This window comes from Physella acuta, unplaced genomic scaffold, assembly GCF_028476545.2.
Source record: "Physella acuta isolate Inbredline_101_S28 unplaced genomic scaffold, ASM2847654v3 ptg000463l, whole genome shotgun sequence".
NCBI lineage: Eukaryota > Metazoa > Mollusca > Gastropoda > Physidae > Physella > Physella acuta.
In genome coordinates this window covers 744,849-755,698 of record NW_026731982.1, presented here as the reverse complement: position 1 = coordinate 755,698, position 10,850 = coordinate 744,849, and the positions used below count along the sequence as shown (strand labels likewise).

The window sequence follows — 10,850 nt, the reverse complement described above, 5'->3', positions numbered from 1 at the left end:
ATAAAACAACAGGGGATGGGAACACGGGATATAGTTATGATTTTACTTTCTCGTATATACGAAGTATAGAGAAAGTCTTGTAATCGTGCAAAAAAAAAAACGAGATTGTAAAAATCTCGACGTTTTACACCTCACTGATACGGAAAAACATAGTTTTGCAATCTTGTCCGTATGTCTGTGTGTAAACACGATAACTTGAGTACCGTTACAGCTAGGTTTATGAAATTTCATATATACGTATTTTATAAAAATCAAAGATCCTGATCAACTTTTGAGTGATTTACGATAAACGGAAGTGGTACTTTTTCTACTTTGAACTTTTCAAAAGCCTATAACTTGAGTACTATTTCAGATAGATAAATGAAATTTCACATGTATGTAAAAGATCTAATTCAAATTTTGAGTTATTTCCGTTGACCAAAGTACTAATTTACGCTATTTCCAATTTCTCAAAAAAGGTATATAAATTTATAAAGTACTAATAATATCCCGCACTATTATGCAAATTTTATTAGGCATTCACTTGGTGTGCAATTCTTTGTTTTTACGAGATTCTATTCTATTATAAAAAGTTTAAGTAATTAAAAATGGATTACAAATAGGCCAATTGTCTATGTCCTGAGTTGCCATCCCTCGTAGTTTTATATTAGAATATTCGAGAAAGTTTATTTAATCCATTTTAAATACTTAAACTTTTAAAAATAGAATAAAATCTCATAGGAAAAAGAATTGCGCACCAAGCAAACGCCGAATGAAGATGTTTATAATAGTGCACAATATTATTAGTACTGTATAATTTACATGCGTTTTTTAGTACTTCCGGTAAACAGAAATTTCTCAAAATTTGACTGAAAGTAGAGATATAGATCTTTTACTTACATGTGAAACTTCATTTATCTATCTGAAATAGTACTCAAGTTATAGGCTTTTGAAAAATTCAAAATAGAATAAGTACCACTTCCGGTTATCGGAAATGGCTTAAAAGTTGATATCGATCTACGTTTTTGATTAAATACTTATATTTAAAATATCATTAACCTAGCTGTAACGGTACTCAAGTTATAGTGGTTACACACAAACACACAGACAAGATTGCAAAATTATGTTTTTCCGTATCAGTGAGGTGTAAAATGTTGAGATTTGTAAAAATCTGGATTTTTTTTTTGCACGATTACAAGACTTTATATTTCATATATACGAGAAAGTAAAAAAATGACATTAAATTGGTTTTAAGTCCTGATGAATTTCTTTGGCAATATAAAGTAACTTTAAAAGAAAACATTTCCTTACCAACATCCCATTCCTCTGTCTTACATATAGAATGAATTTTTTTAGAGTATTTAAATTAGATATTTGAGAAATCTTTTGTGAAAAACATCATTTAGACTACGACTTCTAGAAAATCTTTAATGACAAATACCACATTCATGTAGCTTGTCTCCTGAATGAACTTTTTCATGTGCACTTAAATAAGAATGTTGCGAAAAAATTTTATGGGAAAAAAAGTTTATGTTTAGCTAAATAACTATTCTGAGTAATTCATATGAATTTTTTTCTCAAATCTACAAAATTATGTCTTAATCAATCACACTTCCAAGCAAACCTTATAGGACAAACATCACATCCATCATGATTCATGTGGCCTTTCATCTGAATGAATCTTTTTATGTCTTCTTAAAACAGAACTTCGAGAAAACTTTTTATGACAAACATCACATTCATATGGCTTATCTCCTGAATGAACTTTTTTATGTTCTCTTAAAGGAGAACTTTGAGAAAACCTTTTATGACAAACATCACATTCATATGGCTTATCTCCTGAATGAACTTTTTTATGTTCTCTTAAATGAGAACTTTGAGAAAACCTTTTATGACAAACATCACATTCATATGGCTTATCTCCTGAATGAATCTTTTTATGTTTACTTAAACCAGAACTATATTGATATCTTTTAAGACAAACATCACATTCATGTGGCTTATCTCCTGAATGAATCTTTTTATGTTCACTTAAGCTAAAATTTTGAGAAAACCTTTTATGACAAACATCACATTCAAATGGCTTATCTCCAGAACAAACTTTTTTATGTTCTCTAAAATTAGAACTTTGAGAAAACCTTTTATGGCAAAAATCACATTTATGTGGTTGATCTCCTGAATGAACGTTTTCATGTCGTAATAGATGATTCTTTTCCACAAAGTTTTTATGACAAACATCACATTCATGTGCCCTTACTCCTGAATGAATCTTTTTATGTGTTCTTAAATTAAAACTTCGAGAAAACTTTTTATGACAAACATCACATTCATGTGCCCTTACTCCTGAATGAATCTTTTTATGTGTTCTTAAAACAGAACTTCGAGAAAACTTTTTATGACAAACATCACATTCATATGGCTTATCTCCAGAATGAACAATTTTATGTTCTCTTAAATGAGAACTTTTAGAAAACCTTTTATGACAAACATCACATTCAAATGGCTTATCTCCTGAATGAACTTTTTTATGTTCTCTTAAATGAGCACTTTGAGAAAACCTTTTATGACAAACATCACATTCATGTGGCTTATCTCCTGAATGAACTTTTTTATGTTCTCTTAAATGAGAACTTTGAGAAAACCTTTTATGACAAACATCACATTCATGTGGTTTATCACCTGAATGAATCTTTTTATGTGTTCTTAAATTAAAACTTCGAGAAAACTTTTTATGACAAACATCACATTCATGTGATTTATCTCCTGAATGAACTTTTTTATGTCGTAATAGCTCATTCTTATCTGCAAAGTTTTTATGACAAACGTCACAATCATATGGCTTATCTCCTAAATGAATCTTTTTATGTTTACTTAAGTTAGAACTTTGAGAAAACCTTTTAAGACAAACCTCACACTCATATGGCTTATCTTCTGAATGAACATTTTTATGCATATTACTTTTAGAACTTTGAGAAAACTTTTGATGATAATAAACAATCTTATTTTCATTGTCTCTAGACAATTGTAGATTTTCTTCAAGTCCGTTTTCTTGTTTATTCTCAAAAAATAAACATTCTGTTGTGAAATCTTGTTTTAAATTTTCAGTAGCTGATAATTCTGGTTTTAAATTTTCAGATGTTGAAAAATCTGCTAATAATTCTGTTGTGAAATCTTGTTTTAAATTTTCAGTAGCTGATAATTCTGGTTTTAAATTTTCAGATGTTGAAAATTCTGCTAATAATTCTGTTGTGAAATCTTGTTTTAAATTTTCAGTAGCTGATAATTCTGGTTTTAAATTTTCAGATGTTAAAAATTCTGCTAATGCAGCAGGTTTCTTATTAATTTTTTCAATTGAAAATGTAATATCAGGTTTAACATCTTGAGAAGTTTTAAATGACATGTTAGGTTGTATATCCTGGAAATTAAAAAATGGTAAATCTGGTTTTATGTCATTAGAAGAAGAAAATTCTGAATTAACATTAGGTTCAACATCTTGAGAAGTTTTAAATGTCATGTCCGGTTTTATATTCTGAAAATTAAGAAATGACAATAATTCTGTTTTGATGCCAGCAGAAGATGGTTTCAAATCTTCAGAAGATGAAAAATCTGTTAATTCATTTGACTGTATATCTACAGTAGATGAAACTGCAGATAACACATCTGTTTCCACCTCCATGCTGGTTAGCTTCTTAGATATGAACTGATGATTAAAAAAATGTAAATGTTAAACTGGTGATTAAATAGCCAAAACATTTTATTAATAACATGACACAATTTGTAACACATGCCAGACTTTTGTCAGTCTGATTCTAATGATTACTTAGGCAGATGTAATTTTAAAATAGACAACCAGTAATGCAAAGCCATCAGGACTGCAGATTAATATCTTAAGCTACCAGTTTCTTAAAATTATTTTTAAAAATAGGAATACTAGGATATTAATAATAACAAAAATCTAAACTTGATTTGCTTTTGTTAGTTTTTAAATGTAAGTAATGTGTGATTAATCTTATCCAAATATGTATTAAAAGTTTGAAAATCAATTTTAATTTCAGTTCTAAACTGTCATAAACAGCTTAATAAACACTTGCTTTCTTCAGGTAGCTTGGCACTAAATTCCACTTAATGTTTTTTAGTTTTGTGACAATATTTGTATACAATAGGACCTGTAAGTTCTTGTTCTCTCCCACTTAAGTTCAAGTCCTGTTAGCCGGGAAGAGATAAAAAAAATTGGAACTAAGTCAATTGTTGTGAATGGGATTACTGCTGCTCTAATCAACTGGCTTAGCTTTTTTAAACTAAGGAAAGAACACAACACTAATGGTGTCATCTTCCAGTTTTAGAATACAAAGAAATGAACTATTTCATTCAAATTTGATATAGATCTAGATTCTATCAATTTACGTATCAAGACCTACACTATGAATTGTATACTAATAGAGAGGTTGCACACACGTGTTTACATCAGCAGCCATGATGATGCCCTAGCCTAGCACTGGTCTTCTCTATGTATTTCATAGTGCTAGTCTTAAGTTTATTTAAAAAACCTGCAACCAGCAGAACAACAACATTTAAAGAAATTTAAATTATTCAGGAAACTTTTTTTTTGCTTTTTGTCCAGCTGATAGACAATATGAATATAATAAATAACTGAACAAAATGTAAACATCTATCGGAATCTATCCAATCAAAAGTGAAAGCCACAACTCCAGAGAGTCAGACTCAAGAATACCCAAGATTCTAGAATTTAGATTTAGCTGTAAGCTAGATCATTTTAAATACACAAAAATGCACTTAACTTGATTTTACAGATGGACTTGTGATTATTTATGAAGTCATAGCAAGACTAGGGCTAGTAGTTGTGGCCAAAGTAAGATCATTCTTTATTATTTAGATCTAGTAGTTACTATATTTAATTTCTTATATTATATTCTAGTGCCCACTACTACACTTGTAAGCTGTCACACTGTTAAAGTGTTAGATAATCAGTGGATAGATCAAGATGATTAACTCAAGTCACACTACATTAACTATGAAACACCATTTACTTGATGAACACTGTTTAAAATTTTAAAGCATAACTTAAGATCACACAATTGTCCTCTAAATTTACTGGAATCCTAGACTAATACTATAAAATAATGTTAGCACTTATATTTGCTACTCAAAATATTTAGACTACATACTACTATATTTAATAATGGGCCTAAATATGTTTTTAAATTATTCATACCCACTTGACTTACAGCAGACATCAATAATTTTAATTGGTTGAATTATATTTATAATTATATTATAATTTTAGCCACAGCAGGTTAATTAGTACGCCTACTTGATTTATTTTGCAGGTCTGGGTATTCACTGAAAGCATTATAAAAGCCTGTTGTACCATGGATTTTGAGTGACCAAGGTGGACTCATTATTGCCACCTGCTATAATTGTATGGATGGATATGCACAACTTTTTCTAATGTAAAAGTAAAATTAAAAAAAAAAAGAATTAATGAATTGATTTTATTTGTTTTATATTTAAAAATTTACAAACTGAACCTTTAAAAAGTTGAATTGCAACAATAGAAGAAGCATATCTGAATGAACTAAATAAAATAACACTTTGTGTAGGTCAGTGCATTTTTAAATTCAAATAAATGTTCATGTTGACAGCTAATATCCAATGGGTATGTGTTGAGGGTCTGATTACTGCAGCATTGAATATTTGTATTACCTACACCCATATCCATTGGGGTAGTCTTGATTGCCTGATTACAGCTGCACTTGATATTTGTTTAATCAGGAAGACTATGTATGAGATACAAATCTAAAAAATCTACTTGCACTTCTTTATGTATTAAAATCTAGAAGAAGCTAAAACTAATTTTTTTTAAAAATATGCCAAGACTCTAGGCTAAAGTAGGTCTAGATACTTTAAATTTAATTAATCTATGTCAGAGTATGTCTGTCTATCAGCTAGACTCGAGCCTAATGTTAATGGAACCATGTTTAAAAAACAACATAAAAGTAAAGTTTCCCTTTTAAACCTGACGGTCTATGGGGCAAGTGAAGTAGAGTTCACTTGTTTCTGTGTCCTCTGCATAGAAGAGAAAGTGTGGTCAGCACTATGCCCAGCCGCCTTTATTCTCCCTAACGTGAGTTAGGTACCCAACATAATAGCAGTTGAAAAGCCGAGTTTTTAACAGAATCATTTAAGTTTTCCTAATCAGCGTGTGCATTTAATATGGTGTTGTGTTGGCTAATAATGTGTATAATTTGGTTTTAATTTTACTTATAGGTACTGGTAGCCTATGTTATTTTAAATGTGTTGGATCTTTTTAGATATTTCTTTGCTCTGTCACTAATATCGTTCAACAAGTAGTAATGTACATAATGTTTTGACCAATAACTATTTTATAAATTATTTTTATTTGAAAGTATAACAGTAAAAATATATAGGCCTATAATTCTAGTGAAATGGGTACCCAACGTTAGTGTAGTATAATCAACAAGCTACAGCAAACAAAAAGGTAGCTGACATATAATAATCATATAAATGAATAAAATTATATCTATATTCTTGTACATATGCGGTCTTATATAATGATAAAAGTCAAACATATATATTGCAAAGTGCTGCTTTAAATTTGCTAGAGCACTCAGTTAAAAATCCTTTGAAAGTATAAGTTGATATGTTTCAGTGGATCGTTACACAATACAAGTAGGTCTACTATAAGTATTAGCCTATCTACTAGAATTCTACATAATACAACTTTCAATGTATTGAATAATTTTTAGTTAGTGTTTGATTGAACTATTACTGTTATTGTTAATAATAATTAAATAGGCAAAAAAATTAATAAAAGGTTGGTTTTTTTTAACTAGACAGGCCATATAGTTATATACTTTAATACTTAGGCCCTATTAGTTAGTATTTACTTTAGTATTATTTATTAGGATAATAATAGCGTATTTTAAATGAAAGGTTACATTAAAATAATCAATGAATAGACATTGTATAATAGATCTAGTATGGTTACAGAATGTTGGGTTAAAACTTATTTGTAGTATTGTATTAATATTTAATATAGATAAGAGAAGATACCTTCATTAACTAATAGAAGTTGGCCTAGGGCGTAGGCCTATATATTATAAATTGCAAGCTAGTAGACAAAATAAATGTATTCATGTAGGGCATTGTAGGGGACTAGATTTATTTATTATCTAACAAATAAAACCATTATATAATTAACTGTTACTTTATTAGGCCTAATTTAATTCTGGTGTGTTGGTATAAAATAAAGTAGACTTTCAAGTTTCAAACACAAGATGCACATATGTTGTTATCTGAGGTTTGTGGTACTTAAGAAGTACAATTGGTACATGATTTAAACTTTAAACACAAGGAATGTGGTTCAGCATGCCTTATCGGTAGAGCACTACTCTGCTTACCTAGGGGCCTACTGGATCCGATTTTATTTATAATAAATTATTAGTCCCCCTATAAATATAAATGAATAGGGTACTGAATAATTTTCCCGATACCTGTTTCCCTACATATTTCAATTATGCTAGGAACACTAGAGTAGTGTAGTAGGGTAATCTATCGTTTTAGGTACGTAAAATCGCCCACGGCTAGTAATGTACAAAAAAGTTAACTCATTGTCAAGGCTTTAATAGAAGTATATTTGTGTCAAATATTATAGATAGGGCCTAAATGAATAATAAATCTAAATCAATGGCTCAATATATTTGATTATATCAATATAGGCAAGAAATTATCTTTAGACAGCAGTGTTTGCGAGCAGGATTTGCTATATAAAAAGCGGCCATCTGTAAGTTAGAGTGGCTTCCCCTGAATCTTGCGCTATAAGTTTACTAAACTATAAAAAAAAAAAATAAACAAGACGGCTGCCATAGTAAATGAGCATGGTTGCATCTGTTGGAAACATTGCTAGTCTTCATTTATTACTGAAAAGTTTAAATTCAATTGTTTAAAAACAGGTAGGTCTACATAAAATAAATGGGACAAGGGAACATTTTTGTATTTTTTAAAAACATTTGAAGGAATTATTAAAATTTATTAATTTAAGGCATTTTAAAGGAGTCACTGTTTTTCACATTACTAGTCGCGGGTGATTTTACGTACCCAAAACGATAGATTACCATTTGGATCTAGATCTAGTTAAGTACTAGACTATCTAAATGGCATGGTAAATTAGTACTCTAGGCGATCAGCGTAGTCACTTGGACTTGGTTTTCGGTAATCTATCGTTTTGGGTACGTAAAATCGCCCGCGGCTATTTATGTACGAAAACGTTACCTCATTGTCAAGGCTTTAATAGAAGTATTGTGTCATACTTTTGTGTCAAATATTATAGATAAATGAATAATAAACCTAAATCAATGGCTAAATATATCGATATAGGCCAGAAATTAACTTTAAACAGCAGTGTCTGAGAGCAAGATTTGCTATATAAACAGCAGCCATTTGTAAAATAGAGTGGCTTCCCCCTGAATCTGGCGCTAAAAGCTTATAAAAATAAAACTTAGACAAGATGGCTGCTATAGTAAATGAGCATGGTTGCATCTGTTGGAAACATTGCAAGTCTTCATTTATTACGGAAAAGTTTTAATTCAATTGTTTAAAAACAGGTACATAAATGAATCAAGGAAACATTTTTGAATTTTTTAAAACATAAATCCTCCTCAAAATGTGAAATAATTATTAAAATTTAAGGAGTCACCTGTTTTTCACATTACAAATCGCGGGCGATTTTACGTACCCAAAACGATAGATTACCTGGTTTTCTCATCTAGATCTAGATTTCTAGGCCTACTTTTTAATCATGCGCAGCTAGTTGCATATATTTACATTTATTAGCCTATATCAAATTAAAAAAATACCATCTTGACTCTAGATCTAGATCTAATACTAATAGTAATAGTGGACGTAAAGAGTAAAGTGCCTACCTTATTTAAAATATTTAGACTTTCTATTACGGGTCTAGCCCGTAGTGGTGAAACGGAAGTAGACTAGATCTCTAGATCTACTGAAATTTTAATATTGTCCGCGCTGGCGAGAGAAATCCTTCTTTGAGTTTTAAAATGTCAAATATTGATTAAAGATTTAATTTTGTTTTTATTTCCTCAAACAATTTCACAATTATAATATGTAATTTTTTGTATCAAGAAAAAAAATTATTGCACCACAACTGGTTACTATAAAATAAGGGGTCAGTGTTTCTTCCAGACTTTTTTCTCCGGGGGGGGGGGGGCACTTGAAATTTTCGGGGGGCGGTAAACTTTCTTCGGGGGGGGGGGGGGGCGGCGGACACTGTTAAAAGTATATATTATTTTCTATATAAATTATATAAATTTCATCTCGTTCGGGGGGGGGGGGGGCGGTAAAAATTTTTCGGGGGGAATTCGCCCCCCCCCCCCCCGAAGAGATGCCTGGAAGAAACTCTGTAATGGGTCATCCATAAATGACTTCACGTTGTTTTTTTTTTGACGATTTTACCTACATGCTACACCCAGCTGTATTTATAACCAAATATGGATAAAAAATGTTAGTTATCTGAGCACAGTTTAAAGCAATCACCGTGGTGGTGACGGAGGGGGGGGGGGGGGGAAGACACTATTAGGTGCCGCACCGAGTGACACCCGACCTCGCTACGCCACTGAACTGATGATATTAATAAGGCACTTTATTATTATGTACTAGCCATCGGTACCTGTTTCACGTGAATTATAGGCCTATATATTTTAAATTGTTGAACTTGTTTAAGAAAAATAATTTATAAAATAGTTATTTGTCAAAACGCAATGTGCATAATTACACGCCGAACGATATTATTGACAAAGCAAAGAAAAAACTAATTAGCTAAAAATCCGACACATTTAACATAACATAGGCACACACTGATTAAGTGACTTAAATGATTCCGTTAAAAACTCGGCTATTCCACGGTATTCTTCTTGTTTTTATAGTGATTTATTTTGATTAGGTTTTTATGAATAGATCTATAGATGGGCATGGGCGGGTGATGAGTACCAACTTCCTTATTTCCGAGTCTAAAGATGTAATACTTGGCTAATAGTTATAACTCAAAGAGTTAAGCATAAAAATATTTTTTTAAATTTTTTAAATCTTCCGTTGCCATGGTGACGGCGGCCATATTAGATTTTATTGACGATTTTTAAATGGAAATAACTCAAAAATGGTTTGTACACATTTCATGAAAACTTAATATATTCTGCAGACACATGTGTTTAAGACTTCTAATGGATTACATTTTCAAAAAAGAAAATTTTTTTTTTTTACTTTTTGTTTTCAAACATCACTGTAAAAATTTCATTATTTCGTCCAATTTTTTCACTATTTCAACAACAAAAATTTTTTTTTACAAAAATTCCAAAAGTGTTCTATCAGTTCTATTTGAATATATATAAAGAGTAACTGGAGCAAATTTAGTTCAGTTCTGATAATTGTTAACAAAGTTATTTCAACAATTGTACAAAAAAAAAACACCAAACTGAGAAAAACGCAAAAAACTAACAAAAAGTTGCAAAAAAATGAAAATGTATCGCTGTATGTCACTAAAATCGACCACATTTATAGCCTGAAGTATGGTGCTGCTGAATATATTCCTTCTGAGCTTGTTCAGCTGTTAGTTTTCTTTTTTTTCTGGCGCTGTTTGTTTTGCCTAGAGCTGTAGTAAAGCGGTTGTCATGGCGTCTTTTCTGGCGTCCTTCACTGGGTCTTCGACTATGGTTTCCTTCTTTTGACAGCAATGCCATAGCATGCCTGGGCCCTAAATTGAATTATGCTATCGCAGAAACAGCAGTATATTTTGCCAATTATGATAAGACTATGTC

General features: G+C 30.7%; 1 protein-coding gene across 1 annotated transcript; it reads right to left on the bottom strand.

Annotated features, from left to right (window-relative positions):
- Positions 1-436: 436 nt before the first annotated feature.
- Positions 437-8,986, bottom strand: LOC131943620 (zinc finger protein 883-like). The gene is made up of 2 exons (XM_059303820.1): positions 8,943-8,986; positions 437-3,679 (listed from the first exon to the last, which is right to left on the bottom strand). The coding sequence occupies exon 2, from the start codon at positions 3,653-3,655 to the stop codon at positions 1,628-1,630; it is 2,028 nt and encodes a 675-aa protein (XP_059159803.1). The 5' UTR covers positions 3,656-3,679; positions 8,943-8,986; the 3' UTR covers positions 437-1,627.
- Positions 8,987-10,850: the final 1,864 nt, after the last annotated feature.